The sequence below is a fragment of the Galendromus occidentalis genome, unplaced genomic scaffold, assembly GCF_000255335.2.
Source record: "Galendromus occidentalis unplaced genomic scaffold, Mocc_1.1 scf7180000076336, whole genome shotgun sequence".
Classification (NCBI taxonomy): Eukaryota; Metazoa; Arthropoda; class Arachnida; order Mesostigmata; family Phytoseiidae; genus Galendromus; species Galendromus occidentalis.
In genome coordinates, this window is record NW_003804325.1 from 114700 (window position 1) to 137966 (window position 23267).

Genomic DNA, 23267 nt, shown 5'->3' on the forward strand with positions numbered 1-23267 from the left:
TCACCAGCATGGACCGCTGGTCCGCGGTCTATGCGAACTCCCGAGTGAGACAGCCGCAGACGGTCCACCCTCATGCACGCTCAGCTTTGAGATTGAGAATGGAGTCGATCCGTCACCGCTTAGCTGTGTCCACCTTCTCTGAAAGTTTTGGCATTCCCTGGATTTTGACATCCGAGGTCGAGCTTGCGTCAGGAGGTATGGTCTTGAGTTCAGCGACCATTTATTCCTATCGGGAAGGATTCGAATCGAGCTGAAAGGCATCACTCGCCCGCAAGTCATATCCCTGATGATACTGCCAAATTTTTCACTTGAGCGAGAAACTAGTCCGGGAATCGAGAATTCCCCCGTCTCCTGTCCTTCCCGCCGATTCCATGGAAACGATGAGGCAAAGTTGAAAGGACAGAGGGATTTATTCTGTGCAGTGCTGTCAGGAATTCGGTCCCCGTCAGCACCCAGTTAACATTCATCAATTCTTAATTTATCGTGGATTCATTTCGCTCTCCATTTCCATCGAGTTAGACAACGACAGCCTGATCAGATTACAATTATTTACTGTACAGAATTTGAGCCCCAGTAGATTTCGAGGCTTTTCGCGAGGTTCGACTTGAAAACTCAGTGTCTAAAATCACTCCTTCTCAGCCTATAGATTGTTGCGACTTAGTCTGCGACGATGGAGACATCTTTGTTCTATTACAATCTAAGAAAATTCAAGTCGAAATTCATGAAACTCTATTCGCGACGCACGCCACAGAGTATCTGTTGTCTAGTTTATTATGTTACAATTATCAACAAATATCAAAACTAAGAGATCATACTGGATTATTATCATCTCTTGTCAGCTTACTTATTCCCCTTAAATCACTTTTCCCCTCACTTTTCAATTACTGTATACAAGTATTTACACACACAGACATTTGCAGGGATTTCAAACAAATTTCTGATTCACACGTTTCTATTGCCACCTCAAGGGATCGGATTTTGTCTCTTCTTCTCTCAGCGATCAAGTTCTTGAGATAATAGGATATTTTTCACAGCAATTCCATCCCATCCGTCTAACCATCTATCTATTTATCCTTAAATGTAACGCAAAGGTTAAATGACCGAAATGGATAGAGACGGTTAGTACTATGCTGGATATAAATAAGGCTCAAGACGTCGATTATCAATCGTCAGTCTCTGTAATGATCGAACAGTGTTTGCCCACTCCGCAGCTCGAGAGGATTATTTTTTTTGCTCTTTGTAACTTTTCCTTCCTCGAGATGCCGACACCGGTCACCGACGACTATATGGGATTCTTCATATATTAGAGTGAAACACTACAGGCATTTATCTCTAATTATTATCATCTGCCTATACGGTCTGAACTTACAGAGCGTAAATTTCCTCCTTCCTTCGTTGAAATACGTTAATAGTGTGAAAAGTCATCGAAGCCATCACCGATCCTGCGATGATCTGTCGGATACTGTGTGTCTGCCAACATTATTCTTTCTGGTGATGGTGACAAACGGCGGTGGCGGCGGTATCGGCGGTATCGGCAGGAGCAACAGCTGCTCTTGCATATCCCGATCCCCTAGTGCTCATCGTCTGCGTTCTGTTGTTGCAGTGTTGTTTTTTGGCGTGTTTCATCCTCCAAATTCTGTCCTGCGACTCGGTACACAAGAGAGTCGACCAGTGTCACGATGAGTTCTGTGTCCGAACTTTCAGAGTCGCTGACCGAAGATTCTGAGGAGGATGGCGACGACGATGTGGACGAAGACGAAGATTCCTCATCGTCGCTAGTGCATATGTTCGAAAACAGCTCTGCGCCTGTGGATGAATGCGAAACCTTAGTTGGGGGCTATCGTTGGAGGGTATCACAGCTCGCCGAGCCGAGTTTTAGGTTTTGTTACAGAGTGTACTGTTTGCTGACTTACCAGAAAAGGCGTAGGTGTTGTTCGCCACCCTGTAGATGTAAGGTTGCTCCTTGGGCACGGACTCGCCCTCAGAAAGGTCGACCAACGTGTAAGGATGATCGGGCTCGGTGGACGGTCTGCCGCCATTCAGCCATGGTTCGTCCCGCCAATCATCCAGACGAGCGCATAACTCTCGAATGACAACGTCACAATCACCGAGAAGCTGAACGTCGAATGCACCTATGTGCGGAAGAGCTTCCCGATTGATCAATATCTGGGGAACTTTATGGTCCATCCGATGGGGAATCGAAGCGACCGGCCGAACCTTCAGCGACGATCCCATAACGATTAGTAGATCTGCATCATCCCGGTCTTCTTTGATTTTTTCATGGAACTCTTTGGGTAGACCTTCACCAAAAAACACGATGTCCGGCTTCATTACAGCCATCATATTCCTCGAGTCTGGTGATTCGTCCCCCTGCGTTTCCCAATGCTGAACTTCGGGCTGAGGGCATTTGGGGCACAAAGGAACTCGCTGAGCAAATATATCCGCCCGCAACGCTTCACAATCGACCTTGTAGTCGCACCGTGTGCACGTCGCTGTCGAGAAGCCGCCATGGCACGCGATGACGCGCTCCAACCCACAGGCGTACTCTAGTGTGTCGATGTTTTGCGTGTAGTTCCGCAAAAGTTGACCGCGTTTCTCGAGTCCACGGATGAAATGATGAGAAGCCGATGGTTCGAAAAGTCCTGGGTATATTTCACGAGCGAACTTGAAGAACGGTCGAGGATCTTGCCGGAAGAATGTCATGTCGAACATCGCTTGAGGATCGGGGAGCGATGGGAAGTCCCGCCGTAATCGCGCGTAAATTCCGTTGCTCGATCGGAAGTCCGGGATTCCACAGGATACGGAGACTCCCGCGCCGGTAAGAACTATGATCTTCCGACATGTTGTCAGCAAGTGCAGAGCATCGTCTAGCGTCGACAGGTAACTCAGGCTACGGAAACGGAAGAGCAACGAATTAAGTACGCACTCCAATGGAATCGATAAATTGATGACATCTGACGCCGAAAATTTTCGAATAGACTGCTCTTTTTCCCGCTTACTCCTTCACGAAACTCACCTCGGTCTGGGCGGTTTGTGGAATTTATCATCATCTCCCAGCAGCTCGATAAGAATGTTCCACATGGTCATCCGATCGAGGAGAGCAGGAAGCTGTATGTTTAAAGGTAATAACTTCTCCAAGAGTGGTCTAGGATCGACCCCGGCCTGCATCTTGGCGCTCACCCATGCCAGAGGGTTCACAGTGGAGCCCCTGAGGGCGAGGATGCTGTCGTCCGAATCGCTCGAGGAATCGTCGCCGCAACGCCCTGCGATATCGAGAAATCCGGAATCGCCGTTGTCCGACGATACCGTCTCACCCGACACTGCTGCAAATCGGAACAGACTTCATAAGCATCCGCAATCGAGTTCGAATTTACCCACAGTGCCATCTGCTGGCAGTCTCGACTAGGCTGCAACCGCGGCAACACGGGAGACGAGAGAATCGAGATGCTCACCCGATCTCTCGATCTTAGACATGGATGATTGAAGGAGAACCGATCAAGGATTCAGGAGGGGGAGCGCTTGTTTCGATTTAAATTTTAGCGAAGATGTTGAATAAGATCCAATGACGACGGACACAACTGATCGCAGCGTTCGAGTTTCGGCGAGCAGAAGAGCTTTGCGGCGGAGTCAGCGGAATCGACTTCGTACCACAGCATCACCACAACGCTAAAAATACCACCACGGCGATGAGTGCGATAGTCGGACCCGATTTCGATCGAAATCGTATTCAAGTCGCCGCGACAGTCCACGCCGATAGCTCGCGCGAGATCTAAATATTCCTTCGGATACTATGTCGATTCGGGAATTTGGCTCGATTCCCAGCTCACGCATCTTGAGACAATGAACGCATGCCACCGATGGTACCCCCTCCCGCCTGCCCGCCGGCTAAGTGACCGCCTCATTTAGATTCGACGAAAACATCGAGTTCCGCGCCGTGAGCCGAAAACGAGTCATCGGAGGAACTCGTTCGCATCCCATGAGATCGACGAAAAGACGCCATGCTTCCCAAGAGAGACCAAAGATCGAAGTTTTCGTGCGCATGCGCAATAACGACTCGTGTAGCGTGGCCGCCGCCGCCGCTGGTGCTTCGCCCAGGCAAACACTCACTACATTTAATATATATCCAGAATAAAGGGACCACGGGCTTGGATAAAGGATTCAAATCCGTCGACTAGGTCTTATTGCGCGATTCGCATGAGGATCTAAGCTCGAAAGAGACCCCTGGGCGACCAGACAGAAACGGTCGGACACGGGCGAGACGCCTCGTCGAGCGTCGGCGACGACGGCCACTCCCCACTAAGCCTAACCAGTGACGCAGTAGGCCTAATGTAGAAATTTTGGTACTTACCATTCAGGCGCTCCGGGGTACTCGGTGACTCCTGATCGTCGAGTACTCGCATCCTCTTCGATGGCGGTTCCGTGGAGGCGTCCAAAGTTGGATAAAATTGAGCATTTTGCGAAATTTCGGGTCCCGCCATATTTGTACATTGGCGCCTGCCTCAGAACTGCAACGAGCGCTGGTGGTGATGGCGGTGTCGTAGCCGATGCTGCCTCGCTGGCTGGTTGGCTGCCTGCTTGGCTGCTCGCTCGACGGCTGCTGGCTGCCAAGAGGAATAGTATGACTCACTCATGAGAGGGCGCCCCGTGTCGGCTCGATGGTGGCGCCCCCTGCTGCTCGTGTCTTGAAATGAGCAGCCTCCCTCGTGGTTAAGAAAATGGCATCGAAAGCGGTGGCGCGCAAAAGGCTTGGAGAGAGTCTTGGCTCCGGAGATCTCTGGAGCCCGGATCCCGTTCATCGTTCAGCTTCGGGGGAACTTCTGTGTCGGGATTAAATCTTGATGAGGTGAAAACTTCGAGGAGCTCAAAGCAGTGAATCCGGTGCCTCGGAGTCCCTGCCACGCTCCCGGAGCGGGAAAGGGAGGGGCGCGGGCAGTCCGGGTCTCGGAAAGGAAGAAAGAAAGAACCTGGGAAATCGAGAACGATTGACCGGTATCGGCAGGCGAGATCCTCCGGGGCGCGTTTCCCGAGGAGGAATTGAGTAAGACCCAACAAACACCTCGGAAGCAGCGCACGAAACAAGGACTTCCGTGATTCTTGAGGGCGGGGCACGTTGCCTGCCGAATTCTGGGTCGTATTTTCCTCTGTAGGGAAGTTTCGCAGTGACTTTCGGCCTTTCGAGCCTATCGCGAGCTCCTCAAGGGCCTCGAGCGCATAATGCTCGGGGCGGGAATTCTAACCAGCAGCAAGGGGCTCATAGAGTGTATCCTCGATCAACGCAGGAAGACGCCCGAGCTTCCCCAGGATTGGGTTTCTGAGTTCAAGGTCAACACAAAGTGAGAAGCTGGTCTCTCCCTCAGCGAGCTGGTTCCTTTTCTTCTCAAAAGTCTATCCTTCCACCAGGATGATGAAGGGTCGTCTGATACGTTTCTGGTCAACAGGAAGAAATCCCAACTCCCTCCGGACCCCACGCAAGCCTTCTAGCTGGGAGTAGGGGACGCCCGATACTGGGAATCGTGCCGGGCACGCAAACCGTGAAGTGAATGCCTTGAATGGGATTACCACGGGATTAGACCATTTCGTTCTCATTGACAAGCTAGAGCAGTACATCGCAGCCCATAGGAGGAAATTGGAGGCCACGATCCTCAAACATCATCCGCTGCGCGGATTCGAGTACAAAAATATAGATACGTTAATACGAAACGACATGATTCGAATACGAAAAATACGATATATTTAAGTGGGAGGCTTTCGACGTCTTTATTGATGTACATATGCCGACGTCGACGAGCGTCGTAAAGTCCACCCTCCTCAACGAGAAGAGATAAGCGAGTTGGCGCGGTAAGTGGGGACGATTCAACGAGTTCAGCCGAATTCCATACAGAGCCATCCCGTCAAGTGAGGCGACGGCTCCGGTGACCCGCGACTCGAAGTCGGATGTCTTCGGCCTTCGGCCTGTTCTGTCGAACCGGAATAGTCATACCATGTCATCAGTGAGAGGTAGGCGGACATGTCGCAGCTGCGGCGCTACAAGTCCTTAGAAGCTAATTGAGTTTTCCCAGGGCTGGTCCTCACAGCGAAAACCCGAGTAGTGTTTTTCACGTCGCTCCCGAGGACCGATCAGGAAAGCAAATGTACCCGGAAAGCGATTTGTTTGATCCCTTCGATGATGATCAGCTGTTGGGAATGACGTCGAGATCTGAGAAGTTCTGCAAGGAGTCGGCTCAGTGACCTACCGCGGAGCATCTGATAATGCAGAACACCGATGAATCGTGGAGGGTCAGCTTGAATCCTGCAAGTCCTCCTCAACTCTCATCACCCCATCATCACGCTCCCGGACCACCGGGAAGAGCTAGAAAACATCTTCACGACTCGACTCTCAAGAGGAACACTGGTCCCGAGCGGAGGTTTGAAGAATTCGATCTTCTTGCGATCAATCCCACAGCCCTTCCTCTCCGTTGCGCGGAGCTCTCAGCGCAACAGTGCCCCTGATTGGCTTTCGGGACCTGGCCCGATCGAGCGGTCTCCTAGGAGATCGACTTGGCGAGCCGAGAACATCCACGAGGACCCTCAAAAGGTGTTGAAATCAGGGTGACGGAACGAGTCCGATCAGTATCGACATCCGGTGGATCTTGTTGCGCATCCAGGAATCCTCCTTTGAGGAGGCAGTCAAGGTATCGAGGGGGACGGGTGGATCGGTACCTGTGTCCTGCTCGACATAGGAAGTATAGGCAGTCGGACCTCCCGAGGGGGAGGGAAGGTGGGTGAAATCGGTCCCTCTTGGCGTGAGGATTTCTCTGGGAAATCTAGCTATTGTGAAGCTCCTGGCCCGCCGCCAAGGGTACGCCGAGACCACAAGGGATGGGGAACTAACTGCGAGGAGAGAAGCGACACAGGGGCGTTGCGCAGTGCGGTCCGGAGGGCGACTATTGAGACTTTCGGGTTCTATTCCGAAGCGAGGCTTTACATACTGCCGAGACGGATGCGTAACCCTTCCTTATACGCACCGGTCTAGAATACGACACACTGCATAGCTCTCGGCTGGAAACGGAGTGTCATCGGTCCCGAGGTCTCTCTGCTCCACGAAACATTCCGTTCCGATGATTTGACAGATCTCTATCAGGTATCCCACGGTACAGTCCATCATTGTATTTGAGCGGTCTGTCCCAACATCTCCCACGCGACAGGGAGATGCTTCTCGAAAGCGCACTGTATTAAGGAAATCGTATGAAATCACTTCGGATTCATTCCGACCGATTCCTTGGCAAGTGGTTCTTCGACGCCTTCTCCTGAACCGCCCCCTGAGCGGGAATATCCTTCCGGTCGCGGCATTCTCCTTGAAATGTTTTCCGCCCTCTCTGCGACTCCCTCCCGACTTTTCATCGGCGCCGACTCTCTCGGTCGCCCTCGGACCAGTCGGTGATAAGGTAACGAATATAAATATGATGCATAAATATCCACCCTGTGAACCCTTGTTTCTCACGGCTGGCTCGCGACAAACGAGTTCCAGCGAATTCGGAGTCTTTACTCCTAGTGCAGCCCGAGCTGGAGTAATTCGCGCGTATGAATTCATATTGAGCAGGAATTTCTCGAGGACGGAGAGAAGCGTGGTTCGATGCTCGAATGACTTCGCTCGAGTCTCCATAAACGTGAGGAAATCAGTCGCACTGTCGACTTTCTGCTCCCTCGCGCTGATGGACCACCGAAGCCAGGAGAAATTTTCAGTGAGATCCTTAGAAGGAAGCGGACTTGATAGATCCGCGTGAGCTCTAACTTCCCCAACGCCTAGTAAGTCGGCTCGTCTTTGTCCTTCCGCAGCTTGCGCGGCTGCCGCTGTGTAGGATGATCCATCAATCTCGCATTTCAGCAAGGAATGGTTCGAAACTTTGCACCAAATGGCGGCGGGAGATTCTCGCGGGATTATGTGCGCGGGAGATTTTCGCGGGAAATTATATCTGCTCCAACGTATACGCCTCCTCGTCCTCTCCTTTCCGGAAACGCATCAATCGCGCGTGTGTATGTTGCTTTGCTCCCTGAGCCGAGCATCTTGCCCTTTCCATTAAGATTGATGGCGAGCGAGTATACGAGCAGTCGCGAACCCCTCCCCCCCTCTTACCCCGCTCAAGAAGTCTTCATAGTTCGTCACGCATTAGAAGAAGTTCCAGATTAGACCTCTTCCACTGAGCTCTCGACGCCTCACCAGAACACTTGAACAGCCTCGCGGAACTTGACATCAATAGACAGGAAATTCACGAGACCTGGTGATAACCTCATTGCGAGAGCATCCGGCGACGGTGAAAAGCGTCGTCAGTTCCTATCTGCAGGGCGGAGCACAATCGAGAGTCCCTCGAAACCAGGATTCTCGACGCGGGATGCTCATGGCAAGCCGATCTATAAGCTCATACGATAGCAGCCGCGCAGTCGAAACTCGCGATGTTGCATATCGTTGGGTCTGTGATCTCGCTGTAGAAGCAGATGCAAAACCCAGACTTCATCTTCCCCCTCTGGGTATCATACATTCTGATACGTGTCGCTCGACATCTTTATCGTTCCTTTCATGCTGTGGAAGGGAATAGAATCCTACTCATACCCTCGGAGCACCGCCACCGAGCTAGCTGCTAGGAATTTTCGCTTGGGTGAGGATCGATGGGCAGCTCACACAAGCTAGCCGCGGGGGGGGGAGCAGGCGTACGTCGCACCTACCCTCGGATCCCCGGCCTCTACATCAAGAAAGCGCAGCATCACTGCAAGCTTAGGTCCAACCGAAATTCGATACGGCCCCTCCCTACAAAAATTCCAGGAAGCGTTTGCTCGCAGATGGTGTCTCTCGAAATTTCCTTTTGACCCTAAATATACCGTCGAGACGCCAAATCGATTTGCCGAGTTGACGGCAGTTCTCAGGATGGGGCAATTCGAGAAGCCAAAACCAGAATTGATTCACGAAACTCCGTAGATAAGCTCCACCTTGATAGCGAGTTCAAACCACGATTTCTGTGCCGGATAAGCTAATTGTTTTCAATAGAAAAGCTGCAGGAATTCCCCGGTGAGGAGGCCTTCATGAACAGTTCCTCTCCGGATGGTACGGCTGTCAAACGAATTATTTTCGCTCAGCCTCGGAGTCTTCCAGGTGAGAAGAAATCCCTGATTGGTGGAACCGGTGCTCCTCCAATAGATCGATTCTGTAGATCAGTTGCTCGGCTCGAAGGACAGAATGTCGGATCGTTCTGCAAATTCCCGAAAGATAGATTCGCCGGAGTCCATCTCATCGTCCTCCCAAGGGGAGGGGCTGCGGCTCTCACACCGATGCTCATATCACAGTAAGCGCCATGGCTCGATCCATGATCCATGATTGTTTATAATAACCGGAATATCTCCGCGGAGCAAAGGGCGAAAGATACGTTGCGATTACTCGGGGAAGTCTGAGAGCGATACGATCGATCTCGATGCGACGATCGGGTGGCTAGTCCCCTTCTGCGAAATCCGGGAGTTTACGAGGCTGCCAGAGGCAGAGCTCCGAAGAAACTTGCGAGGTATTGACGGCTTCGGGTTTCGCGCTCTTTGTAGCTCGATGGGATCGGATTCGATCGTTTGACAGAATGGGATTCCCTCCGGGGCACGCTTGCAGACAACCCACCGTCGTGTCGTAAGCGGGAAAACGGCCTGCCCGGCAAGAGGCTTCCGCGAAAGTTCCCCCTACCCGTCTATTCGGAGAGCACAGGACTCGCCGGATGATCAGCATAACCTAAGTAGTTAAGTAGATAGTTTCAACAGAGACCCCGAGTATTTCGAGTGGTATCCCGGAGGAAAATCCCCCTCCTGCGAGCTTCGAGGAAGTGCTACGTGGTTGACCGTGGATAGATGCTGCCGACTCTTATTCGGTTTTGTTCGTCTACCGGAGATTCTTCCTGCCGTGATACACTCTGACATTCCATAACTTCTCCTCGGATTTGCTCGAACGTTTGGGAGTGAGTAGGTTTATTCATTCAGATCCTCCACCGGTGGGCCGATCTCAGAGGGAAGCACCGATCAGGACCCCGGGCGAACTCCCGAATTTTGCCAAGCAGAGGCATTCGAGCAAGACGGGCATGTGAATAGGAAGGAACGCGGTCTCGAGCAGTACGCCTACGCGATCGCTTTTATTTCCATATTGACATCGCAAGCCAATCCACTGTAAGAATGAAGTTTATAAATATGAATAGATAGAATATGTAATCGTATTCCCCCAAGTTATCGCGTATGAGCCCGATCAGAGGGGTCCTCAGAAGGAAAGGCAAGAAACAGCTAAGATTCATCACGGCAAAAGCCATGGGGACTAAATTCGGCGAGTATTTTTTACTCAGCATCACGAACATCAGGAAGCCTCTGCTACCCTGACCCCATCCGACAAAGAAGGAGGCTAAACTCTGACACCAATATACTCCTTTTCCGATGGGCGAGATCATGAACATTAGAGCTAGTGCTTGTAAAACGCACGAGCTCAGAATGACGTAACGATCATAATATTTTCCGCGATCTACGATGGGACCCACGAAAATGCTCGCTATCAGCCATCCGAAGCATGTCATTACAACCAGAAAGGCCCCGTCTGCGCTATCGATGCCATTGTCTGTCTCGAAATCGATTACGAATAAAACTAGTGCGAACATGATGAAATTCGATAGAGCATTCGTTATGCACGTATTAACGAGCAAAGGGCGACAGAATCGTTCCGAGCCTGATTTCTTGTCGTCAGCTGCCTTGCTAGCCACCAGCGACTGCAGTGCTGCTTTCCAGGGAGCTGCATCGCAAACAATCACTGAAAGGAGTTGATTGCAGGAGAGCGCAGACAAAATAAGCAGCAGGCCAGAGAGCGAATATTCCCTGTAAACGAAAGTCGCCAAGATCGGGTATATGATTCCACTCAGCGAGGCGAAAATCGAGAATAGCGACATCGCCGTCGCTCGGTACTTGATGAAGTGTTGCGTTATCACAGCAGAGGGTATACACGTGCTACCCGCAATCCCGAAACCTGGGGAGAAATCCTGATCTGAAAATCCGCTGAGCGGGAAATACATCCTGGTTCCGAGGAACAGGTGGCCCGATCGCATTTCACTTCCTCCCATGGGACCAGGGTAGGGGCTGCGATTTTCTCGACAGATCGAACTTTACCATGTCCAAGGCCGAGTAAGGCTGCCAGGACTGTGACATTGTGCGTGAAGAACGAACTCAAGAGCAGAGAAGATGATGACAGCAGCGTCCCGAGTAGCAGTAGATTCCTCTCGGAGACCCTCCTGACAAGGAGGCCGAAGATTGCACCTGAAAACAGGTCGTTTTCATTCTTCATCCAGTAATTTTATGGTCTCGGAATGACTGCTCAAGCCTGTGGACTCTGGCTTCCCCGGAGCGTGCCGAATCACTTTGGTCTACATCCAAGTTTCCATGAGCTCAGACCAAGTTTATGACTGAAATTATTATCAATCATTCAGGGGGGCAGCTCACTGATTGAGGTGTCCCCGATGACGTGAGACTCCCTCACGGAAGTATTGTATTCTTGTGAGCACCCTACATGTCCGCTTATTCACCGAAGACATGATGAAGGCTGGACAGCTGCGCAATGGTGACGAGGAAGCAACGGGGACGGGGAAAGCAGCTTGGGTCGACTTTTTCCCATGGAAAGGTACTTGTGGTTTCTCTTCTTCCGAAAAGAGCGTGACGAGTTGTGTGTCAGGAGGCCGGTTTCGGTACAACGGCCAGGTATGCCGAACCAGAGCTTCCCGACAGATAACTCTCGCTCTCACATCTCCTCTCACCACATTATTCGTGAGTATGACGGTGCTTCTGGCTGAAGTTCTGCGCGTCGGAGGGACAGAACGCTATCAGTCAGTTCGGCGAAGAAGCCAGCGGCTCCGTTCCGAAGAATTCGATGACAAGTTATCGTTGCGAGACAGAAAGTGATACTGGTCTCAATTACGGTTCATCTCCGCAAGCATTATTGGGCCGTCTTCCCCGAGACAAGAGATTCGAAGGATAGGATGGAGTTAGGCGGGAGAGCATGCAGGGGAGAGTGCCCTGATACGGGATAGCGCCTTATATGGGGTACCCCCATTGAACCCCCATCGAAAAAAGAAGAAGTGTTCCATATAAGGTGGGCAAAAAAATGTTTCCCATATTAGGGCGCTAGCGGGAGAATACCCTGAAGGCGCTCTCCGCGATGCCGATGTCAACATGGTCATCATACGAGGAGGTTTGGCGGACTCTCATGAGTGAGAGGCTCCGCAGGTGCGACGGACTCGGGGACAAGAAGCGAATGCCGCTCCATTGGCCCTATATCCAAATACTCAAGCGCGCGTCGCGGTCCTCTTTTCGGAACATGGCCACTGTTGGGAATCTCAGGTCTGCGTGGGCTAGGATTCCGAGTTTTACTAGAGCGCAGAGTCTTGCTCTTTTTTCGAAGCCTCGGACATTCAGATCATTGGTAACCACGAGCTTGACTCGCTTCCCGGGCACGCATATCTCCTTGAGCAGCTTCCCTGCTCGATCTCTGGTTGGAAGAACTTGGCTCTTGGAGCAATCGTAAGAGATGCGCCTCGGACCGATAAAGGAGCGTCAAAAGTATCGGGAGCTTCCGAAGTAGCGGGGAAGGGTTGCGGATTCCTCTTGGCAAGAACATTCTCATATTCGAGTGAGCGGGCAGATCCGGGCGGGATATGGGCTATTACACAATACAGACTATGTCAGAAGTTCAACTATTCCTCTAAGTTGCCTCGGGCATCAATTCCAACGAGAGCGGAACTGAGCATGAAGTCCGCTCAACGTCAAACTATATTAGTGTCCGTGCGGGATGAGCGCGGTGACTGCGTGTTTGGGCGCTTAAAGTGATGGAACAGCGTGCGCGAGACTCTCCGGAAAGAGAGATTTAGCCTTCGGCTCCAGAGCAGGTCTTTTGATGACCAGTTCAAGGTGATGAGAGCTTCGTTTCGAAGGAATCAATACTTACTCCCGGTGAAAGTACAGCACGACATGACGGTGAAGGGCCACGAAGCCGTTTCTCTCGAGAGCCAAGGGTTCGTCTCCATGAGAGCAACATATAGAACGGGAGTGGAGCTGAATGCACACCAGCTGAAGAAGACGTAGAGCACCGCGAAGAATGCCACGTACCATGCGCGGATCGAGTCGGGGCCTTGTGCATGGTTCAAATATTTCTTCATAGGGTCGTCCGATGCGACCGCCGGCGGCGCCGTGCCGCTCTCGGCAGCGACTTCGGTCTGTTGCATAGTCTCCTGAAATTCGCTCTCGCAATGCTCTCGAGCTTGATTGACCCCTCACGAGGCGGGATGCTTTTCGGTGACTGTCAGAGCTGACGGAGATTCACAGATTCCGGTTTCTGGCTTGACGGTATCGCAGTGTTCACGAGCACAGAACAACGCATTTGGACTAGCGTTTACTGGGGATCGCTCCCATCGGTAGATAAGAATGCAGTCACTTGGTGACGACGATCCTTGGCGAACTGACAGGAAGACACCTGGCTGTAAACCGACTGGAAGACGTGAAATCGAGACGTATCAGCGTGATAAGAGTGGCGTCACAGGATTCCTAGGTAGGTGGCCGGTCCGGGGAGGAATCTCATACGGACTGGGCCCTTGGCGATACATGACCGTGATTCATTGAAGAGAGCAAACATTCACGGTCATGGCTCGATGGAAACGAAAATATTACTCGCTCGTTTCAAAGTCCGACCGTCGTCGGAAGAACTGAGTCATTCTGGGACTCTGCGGCTTCGCTCTCGCTAGAGGTCGGGGATTCTCTGATGTTGTCTTGGCTCCGCACTCACCGATTATCTCAGCGCATCAGTAGGAGCACACGAAGATCCAGAGAATCGGAACTTGTCACTCTGCAACAGCGAAACGCCCAGCGGGCTGCACTACATTTTGCGCTGAGAGTACATTCGCGCGGCCTCTGAACTCTCTCACTGGGGCCCGAGAGATTCGCCTGATCATCTTCCTCCTCTCTCGAGTTTTCGTTGGCGTCTAACAAGAGATTAAGACTCGAAAAAAAATATTCCAGAATGGAAAAGATTGCATCAAAGGAAACCGGCGTACCGTCATGAGCAATCTCACACTCCCCGTTGCGTAGCTTAATCGACTAGTCGCTCCATTCCGGCGTCTCGAAATACTTGCTCGCATAGTGGAGCGAGATCTTCATATGGAGACTCGATCTGAAGCCTGGACCGAGAAATCTGCGAGAGTTCGGAAAATCAAAAAAAGACTCCGGCGGCTGTTTTCTTTTCGAGTCAGCGAACTCCTCGCAGCCATCCATCCTATTTGAGAAGAAACTCTTCCAGGGCTCGATCGTAATATGCATATGTATCTCGAAACGGATTTGAATGAACGTAAATCGTCTGACGTGCCGTGCGCATTCGGACGTGGCGAGCGAGAGGAAACGATGGATCGGAAAATTACGCGCAGCCAGCAGATGAAAAAAACGAAGAACGCGGCACTTCCGGAGGCATTTGATGATCGGCAGTGTGTCCCAGAGGCGCTAGATGATCTGATTTTGTCTTCTCAGCTCGATATAGCGGTTTTGCCTGTGAGCGAACCTCTTGCTTCCTCTTCTGTACGTCCGTTTTCCTCCACGCCTCGGTGTTGTCGGATGACCGTCTCTATCATTCTCCCATTATGCAGGCAGCAAAGGGGCGATCGTTCGGATTCAGCCGGCTCGATTGCCCGATGCAGATCTATTTGATTTTGTACGGCAGGACATCTCTATCGTCGGCCACTCGAGGGTTGCAGCTCCGGGGTGCGTGTCCTCCGCCACCCGGTCTCCACCATTTTAATGACGATTCGTAATCATCCAATTAGCTCCGATGTACGCGAATGCTCAATGGACTACAACCCCGAATCGGAGTATCCCAGATCATCGATTATAGTACAAAGCAATGGAATCCAGCGCATCGCATTCAGTGGCCTCCGCTCCGAGTTACGCTTTTTCAAGAGCACGTCACCATCGGCAGCATGCAGTGGCTCGTCCGCTCTGAGGTTCCTTTCAAACGCTGCTTGCCTTTCTGGGTTAAAAGTATTTGGTCTCGCCGGGTATGTTATATCATTAGTCAAACACTTGTGCGATCCATTGGAGTCGTGGACACCATGCCCTGCCGAGGTGGTCGCCGATACTGATAGTTTGTGAGTTGGCTGCTCGCTTTCTTAGTTGTTCATTTGTCTGCTCGCTGCGCCGGTTGGTCGGCCCGTTGCTCGGCGGGTTGGAAGGATGGATGGTTGACTTTCTTAGTAATAGCAATATAAGTGCAGTAGTTCAGATCACTCTCACAGGACAGGATGTGTGTGTGTGTTGTGTGTGTCTGCGGCTGCCCCTCGCCACTAACTTCACCAGCGACCGGCTGTAACTGTTCGCCGGGTCTAGGCGCCAGTCGCTCATTGTGATCCACGGTCAGCATCAACAACGGCAGTCAGTCAGACAGTCAATCAGTCCGTCAGTCGGTCCGTCCGTCCGTCGGTCCGTCGGTCGACCCCTTAGTGAGTTCGGAGTGTAGTCCGCTCTCGACACCCGAGCTTTCAGATTGTACGGAAAACGAGTTTCCCCACGGATTTTGTACCCATCTTCCGCTACAGTTGTGTGTTCATCGCTCGTGTTACGTCTCGTGACTCTCGAGGGCCCGAACCCGTGGCCGACGAACATTCCCTGGAACTTCGGTGAGTGGCATCCCTTGATTCGGATTCTCCCTGGAACGATTGCGCTAGGTATTGATTCGTCTTCATTCTCATTTTGATGAAGTAGCGAGTAAAGATCGTCCATCGACTTCGAGTGACACAGGAAGCGGTGCTCTCTTTCCATTCTCCTCGTGGGATATTGGTGCGTTTCTATCCCGATCCCGAGTGATGGAACGTCGCTCTTAATTTTGAATAATTGAATTACCGAGGCGAGGTTTTTCCCTATAGGAGGGACCAAAGAATCTTTCGAGCTTTCATCAACACATATTGATTCTTGCTGACAGAGTTTCATTACAAGATCATTAGTCACGAGTCGAGCGATGGTGTGCCGTGATTATTCTATATCAACCCTTCCCGGAATGGCAGGCGAGCCGCAGAATTTATTGCTGCTGTCGATGAAGCTGTCGATGTGTGGGGACGGTAACAGTCGCATCTTCCCGTTCCGAATAGGAAAGCAGCAATGCCTCCCGCTGCTGACACCGGACATCAAAGAAGCAACTTGCCGAAAGAAAAAACATTGCAGAAAAAACGACAAGACAAAAGACGGAGTGGTTCAGTCGGAGACTAGCGGCCGACGCTTCTTTTCCTAGTTGTCGCTTCGATTACAGAAGGGTTCCGACTGTTGTGGGATTTTCGCCGTAGTCATTACTATCAGTCGTCGTCGTCGGATGGACGCGCAAGCGAACGGACGGACGAAGCACAGAGCGATCGAACGAAGACTTGCTCCGAGGCGGCCGTCGCAAAAGTCACACTGACATCTGGTACCTGGTGTCGAAATGGCGATGTCTCGAACGATTGATTTTTAGAACTCCTTTCTTGATGCTCTCTTTCGATACTTCGGCTTCCGTTAGCCGCAATTGTTCCCCTTTCGCGAGGTCAGAATGGATGCACCCTCGGAGAAGGAACTGAAACTTTGCGGAATCGGCCCCTCGGTGGAATCACGCTTAACCATACGTAGATCGTGAATGAAGCCTTTACGTTGCCGAGCAGATCGGACTTCCCCGACCGACATATCTATCCTCTTGCCCCGAGTATTTATTTCCGAAGAGCCCGGCGCAAAGCTTGAGCTCCCGCGTTTCCAGATGTCATATGGTTGCCCACAATGAGATATTTCCACAGTGGATATGCTTTTCCGCTCGTTTTTCCCTCGGTCTGTGCGTCTTCCCACATCTGCGACTCCATTGCCCTATCGTAAGACGAAGGGGGCACACAGCGCGCGGATACTTCCGCAAGTAACCGGATCAAGATCGTGATCACGACAGCGCGACCCTAGGCGAAAAGCACATTACTGCTATTCAGAAGCAGCACAAGAGCTCCCGTCAAGGGTTTCGGGTCCACGACTGCGGGACACAACTTCACACAGCTGCCCGATTCTGAATGGATCGTCTGCATAGGCAAATTCGGTTTCGATTTCACTCATTTTTCCCGTGGAGGCCTCGCTTACGCCAATATGGAGCAGGATAAGGGAGAATGAGCCGATCGCTGTGGCGCGGACTCCACAAACGAGGATTCCAACACAGGAGCCTTCGATCGCTCTGGAGGTTCGGGTCGAATTTCCACGCGAAGAAAGGTTACGGCTTGGGGAGATTTGGCAGGTCCTCAGAGAGAGGATGGACGACATCCTTGCCTCCCTAGCTCGAGAAAATACTCGAGATTTTCCCCATGCTGATGACTGATGACGGAATGCTATCAGTCTACGCGTGCTGAATAGTTTCTCTCTGTGAAATGTCATGCGGAACTCGAGCAGTCTTGGTGAAGAATCGAACTTTTCTCATTCGGAGCCGAATTTCTCCTCGCTCCTTCTTTTAATACAGCGTAGCTTCGTTTCTCAACGTGGATGTGGGGTGGCGCTCGCCTCAGCATCGAATCATTATTGAACGCCTCGGTCTTGAACTTGTTTCAAGATGTACTAATAACCCTCAACTCAGTCAGATTGCCTCTGAGGGCGAAGACGGAGTTTCGTTCATGCTTCGTCATGTACCCAATTGTTTCGACCACGGCGGATATTCCGTGTTCTGATCCTCCAACATGCGTGTGTTGCCTGAAAGATGTCCTTAATGCGTTCAGATTCGGGTCGCCATTTTCCCTGCTACTGCAGCTCAAGTTGCTGCTGCCGCCGCGGCTTCTGTTGGTCGATCTGCGGGTAAACATTATTTTCCCATGATGGCTTTGCTTCAAAATGCTCCGTTACGGAAACCAATTTCACGCCGCAATTTCTCGCCGCTCAAAGGCGCCTTTGACAAAGATGCACCTCCGAGCGGATTTGGGCGTCCGTTCTTCGTTCTCAGTCAGCGGTGAAACAGGCTGGCAGCTTTTAAGCGGAGTACAACACGATTTATTGAAATGAAACGTGATTATCCTACTATCCGAGACAATCGCGATACAAGCCGCCGCCGGTCGAAGACAGGAGGGTCGAAGAGACAAATGGACGAAAGAACGAACGAGCGGACAGGCCGACAAATCGAGTGTCGTTGCCGGCATAAATTGGAACGAATTGAAACGCTCCGAGCATGCCCCACTTAGATTATGGACAGCTTCTACTTGTCTGATAAAAGAATGGTAATTCCGATGAGTGGCTGCTTCACTTGAGCAACAGGTTCTTCTCGTGGAGAGGCTTGTCTTGTTATAATCATCATCGAAATAAATATCCACCGATCGATCGTCGACCGTTTCACACCTGAGGATTATCACGGAGATAAAGTAACAGAAACAAAACGCTCGCTGCCAGATAGACGTGAACCAGCAGCCGAATTGATGGTCGGACCAATCGACGCACGGACGAGCCGACCGGCCAGCCGACCGACCGACAGGCCGACCCGCAGACGGATAGACCACGCATAGATTAATGGATTTGGCAGTCTTAAGTGCGAATTGCTGGAGTGTTTCGCCGGGGACGATGATGGTGGCAATGGCTCTAACTCGTCCTGGTGGCAACACCCAACAGCAGTTGCGAAGCAAGTGGGCGAACGTGCGTATGGACGAGCGGGTGGCAGGCGGGCGGGCGGGCAGACGAGCGTTCACTCAGGCAGACGGCCGCGATGACTGAATTCCTGAAATTGAACTCTAGCCCAGTGACTTGTTGAATCCTGTTGCTTGCTTGAAGAAATGCTTGTTGGCTGGGTGGAGCTAACTCGCCTGAGCGACCGCTGCAGAATGCGGCATTGTTACGACAGTTGGTTTCATCGGTACGAGTTGACTGTTGGCAGGCAGACTGACAGACACCGTTAGGTTGAATGTCGAGGGGAATTGCTGACGTAATTCCATCAGCTTCAGATCCGCACGCCTCAGACGTGAGCATTTCATCGGTGTGAGGCAATCTACCCTGGAGCCGTCGAGCGTGACAACTCTCAACACGCACCTCACTGACACGCGAACATAAATGAGCACAGCAACCACAAGAGCAATATGCGCTCAAATAACTGAAGTTATTCAATAGCGGGCGTTGATTGGTTTTCGCCGACTCGCTTCGGTCTCAATCGGGAGTGCTTCGAAATGGACTGACACGAATAAATATCGAGCGAGCGATGAGCGCGCTCGATTAGCGAAGCGAGGTTCTCTTCAGACTTAGAATATGTATACGTACACGTGTAGAATCGACGGAAAAAAATCGTGTCCTCCCGGCTAGCTGAAGAACACCGATTACCGCCGTGGTCGAGACTTTTCCCGTAAAATTCACTCCAGGACTCATGCTTTCCAGTCACAATGGAGTATTGAGGGGGACCCCCGTGGACTGCGAATTCGTGAGCGTGGCCATTCGATCGCATCCTTTTCTCCCGAGCCGTCGAACATGTGGGAGAAACGACGTTTTCGTTGGCTTCGATGATTTACTCGAGCAACTACAAAAACACTGCCAACGACGGAAGGAACAACGGCAGACGAAGCACATCGATCGACTGGGAATTCCTTGAGCCGTGGATCGTGGGAAATGCGTTCGGCTGCACATCCTCATATTGGCCGTACGAAACCGAAGAAATATCTCGATTGCTGATCCCGAGAATCACTGTACTAGCTGACCCCCGAAAGAACCCTACGAGCCTGTCCGTTGACAATATCATCGTATCGGCTTAGAGCTTAGACGATCCCATCGGAAAAGCCCCGCGTCCTGCTCTCGACGAATCGCAGAGCACCGCGAGCATAGGCCGCCTACTCAATCCTGGTCAGGTGAGGCTCGACGCATGGATAGGCCCTGATTTCTTTACTGTCTCGTCTCTCAACTTTTCGGGAAATATGATTGTATTCCGGACAGCGTCGCAAAGTTATTCGATGTTGGCAAATTTTCCGTCAAAAGTACCGTAGGGGTGCTCATTATGGCACACAGAGCTCTGAAGATATCGAACCCGTGTACTCAATGGAACGCCGACGCGGAGGCTCCCTGGCCGGTCGCCCCTAATAATTCTCTTCCTAGAGCAGATCGAAAGTGGAACAATTGCCCTGGCGGGCAGAAAACATGGCTGGAATTCATCATGGAGGAGCTTGCGTGCGACAATCGCCAACTCGTCCGAGGAAATGCACCTATCGATTTGGGATCCACAAGCCATCGTCGGGCTTCCTCAATTTGTTCGTTGTTATTCTAGTCATGTCACCCGCTCTAGGTAAATGACCGTTTTCCCGCCTTCAGAACGAATCGTTAGATATCAGAGCATGATGAGCGCTCGGTCCCAATTAACATCCCAAATGTTTCGTTTCCGGGCACAGGAGTGAAGATGAATCAGAAAAAAAGTTGTTCCAATGCACAAGGCGAAGAGGGTCGGTGTATGTTCGTGTGGGAATGCATAAAAAACGATGGAAAGCATCTCGGTACTTGCACCGATGGATTCCTGTACGGTAGCTGCTGTGGGAAACCTGAAAGAGGTACTATGATCGTGGATAATCTTAAGAAAGAAAAAACATGGAGATCGAGGGGGCATCCAGACCGCTCGATAAATGCAATTTCGTTCTCGAAGCGCGACTCACCGAATCCGACTTGTTTACCCAGGGGGACTTGGTCTGGTCTCGTCAGAGTCAGAGTGACGAGCCCTCACCGTCGTCAACAAGGAAGATTTCACCAAAAAGTTCCTTCATTGTAGATAGTGGCAGACCGGGAGTGCAATCGGAGCCTCTAAGTCACGAAGATGAAGACAACAACCAAAACTCACTCGAGAAGTCGAGCGAAGGCATGACCCCTTCCTCCCTATTGTCGTCGACGACTTCGACGTCCACCACCTCGACCACCGCGAGGCCGGCCGGCGGATCGAACTTCAACGTGATTTCTGCGGCGCATTTGCCCGTAGGTTTTCCTCCCCTACCTTGCGAGAGTTCGAATCCGGACGTCACGTCTATGGAATTACCCCCCTGTCGAGAGTGAAATGACGCTACGATTAATGGTAGGATCCTCAGTTCCGATGAACATATTGCATGATCGATTTGCAGGTTCAACATAAACAGCCGACGTCCTATCTGCAATTCGGCCGGCCGCCTACGATGACAACTTTAATGACTCACAATATGCAACGATGGCCTCCAACGATCAGGCCAACCATTGTTAATTCTTTCTGGTCGATATTCCGACCGCGGCCGACCCTGTTGGTGAAACCAGGCATCACAGTTCCCGTGGTGGCCATGAAGCCTACCACCCCAATCAGACCGATTATTGTAAGTTGAGACCTCTTTGTGGGACCAGGAGCTATGGCTTATTGGGGTCGAGAACACTCAAGTGTGCTTTCAGGAGAAAAAAGATACACCAGGCCGTTTCAGATGACGTCCCCCCTCACCTCACCCTTGATGCAAGTTCCAATGACAACTCCGGCAACTCCCGGACCTCCGTCATCGGCAACAGTTAAGAGGTCCTCTACGTCGACCACGACCACGACGACGACTTCCACAACAACGCAATCGTCCCCCACGAGAATTCAAGTACCGACCACGATTCGACCCGCCTATTCGAGCGCGAACGATTTTGAGAGCAATTTGATCGAGACTGGCGGCACGGAATCGTGTGGAGTGCCGCCGTTACGGCCGCAGAAAAAAGTCGTCGGCGGGAAAACCTCATCCTTCGGCCAGTGGCCGTGGCAGGCTTCTGTGCGGAAGAGCTCATTTTTTGGTTTCTCGTCCACGCACCGATGTGGCGGCGCGATTCTGAACAAAAACTGGATCATCACCGCTGGACACTGCGTAGACGAGTGAGTGTTCTCGCAGCTCTTTCATCGATCGATTTTCTCCGAGCATCCGCAGCTCATGATCTATGAACAATGAATGATGAGCATCGTGACGGGCGACATGAAACGTGGAATCGTTTTCCTGAGGAAGCTATCGTTTATAATTTCACATCGATACCGCCCGCGTCCAAATTTTTCCTTTGTATTCATGGGCGATGTTGATTGAGGCGCGAGTCTTATCCATGTTCCGGGCACCTCTTTCGATTCCTCTTTCAAACGAGTACTGTCTTCCTTTTCAGCCTCATGGTCACTCACATAAGGGTTCGTCTCGGAGAGTTTGATTTTTCCTCCACACAAGAGCCGTATCCGTTCCAGGAGCGTGGAATCGTGGCGAAATACGTTCATCCTCAGTATAACTTCTTCACATACGAAAACGACCTCGCACTGTTGAAACTCGACAAGCCCCTACAATACATGCCGCATGTCGCGGCCATTTGCCTGCCCCCTGACACGACGGGGAATCTCGTAGGGCATAACGCCACTGTCACGGGTTGGGGTAGACTCAGCGAAGGTGGGGTCCTGCCTTCATTGCTCCAAGAAGTTCAAGTTCCAATCGTCTCAAACGATAAATGCAAATCGATGTTCCAAGCGGCGGGCCGCAACGAATTCATTCCTCCGATTTTTATGTGCGCTGGCTTCGAGACTGGAGGCAAAGATTCGTGCCAAGGTGATTCGGGCGGTCCCCTGCAGGTGAAAGATGTCAGTGGCCGCTGGATGTTGGCCGGGATCATTTCGTGGGGCATTGGTTGCGCAGAACCGAATTTGCCAGGAGTTTGTACTAGGATCACGAAATTCAAGCCCTGGATCGCCAGCACGATCCGGAAGCACAGTTAAACGTTTTTGAACAGTGAACGAGGAGGTTTAGGTATTTGGTCGACTGACTGAACAGGCGGCCCCGTTGTACAATCAAGTTCGAAGTAGGACCATGCAATAAAAGTATTACTGTATGTTGGAAAAGAAAATAAATCTGGTAACTGCGTGCTCACTGCGATAACGGTCTCAAGGGACGCCTCAGGGGAAGGAGACCTAATTCGTAATGCTATTGATGCGTGGGATCCGTGGTGAATGAAATCAAGTCTCGTCATCGTCCAGTTGAAGCGGGATCTATAGGAAAGAGAGGGGAAACTGTCCTTCCTTCGAGTATCCGAGAGCCTTTCGTAATCGGGAAACGAGCCGATTCGTTCATCAACTACGTCTATCGACACTTGACGGTCCGTAGCTTATGATAAGATGACACGATGAACAATCCTACCCCTGAAATTCCAGAGAGTGAGAGTTTCTCCTCAGAGCTGTGAAGGTTGATCTGTTCTTGGCCGGGAGGGATGGATTCCCTCGATGATGAGTCGGACTCGGGGGGATGATCGCAGACAGA

At 51.5% G+C, this 23267-nt stretch overlaps 3 protein-coding genes across 3 annotated transcripts; 1 reads left to right on the forward strand and 2 right to left on the reverse strand.

Annotated features, from left to right (window-relative positions):
• Positions 1–387: 387 nt before the first annotated feature.
• Sirt1 (Sirtuin 1) lies at positions 388–4601 on the reverse strand. Its single transcript, XM_003738815.2, has 4 exons — positions 4349–4601; positions 3017–3323; positions 1914–2890; positions 388–1806 (listed from the first exon to the last, which is right to left on the reverse strand). The coding sequence occupies exons 1-4, from the start codon at positions 4476–4478 to the stop codon at positions 1571–1573; spliced, it is 1650 nt and encodes a 549-aa protein (XP_003738863.1). The 5' UTR covers positions 4479–4601; the 3' UTR covers positions 388–1570.
• Positions 4602–10117: 5516 nt separating this feature from the next.
• On the reverse strand, positions 10118–13913 carry LOC100902194 (monocarboxylate transporter 6). Its single transcript, XM_018641863.1, has 4 exons — positions 13808–13913; positions 12974–13483; positions 11146–11292; positions 10118–11005 (listed from the first exon to the last, which is right to left on the reverse strand). Exons 2-4 carry the CDS (start codon positions 13248–13250, stop codon positions 10134–10136), a joined length of 1296 nt encoding a protein of 431 aa, XP_018497379.1. The 5' UTR covers positions 13251–13483; positions 13808–13913; the 3' UTR covers positions 10118–10133.
• A 6470-nt stretch (positions 13914–20383) lies between these two features.
• Sb (serine proteinase stubble) lies at positions 20384–22729 on the forward strand. The gene is made up of 5 exons (XM_018641847.2): positions 20384–20552; positions 20768–20967; positions 21111–21332; positions 21435–21859; positions 22135–22729. Exons 1-5 carry the CDS (start codon positions 20405–20407, stop codon positions 22727–22729), a joined length of 1590 nt encoding a protein of 529 aa, XP_018497363.1. The 5' UTR covers positions 20384–20404.
• The last annotated feature ends 538 nt before the right edge of the window (positions 22730–23267 follow it).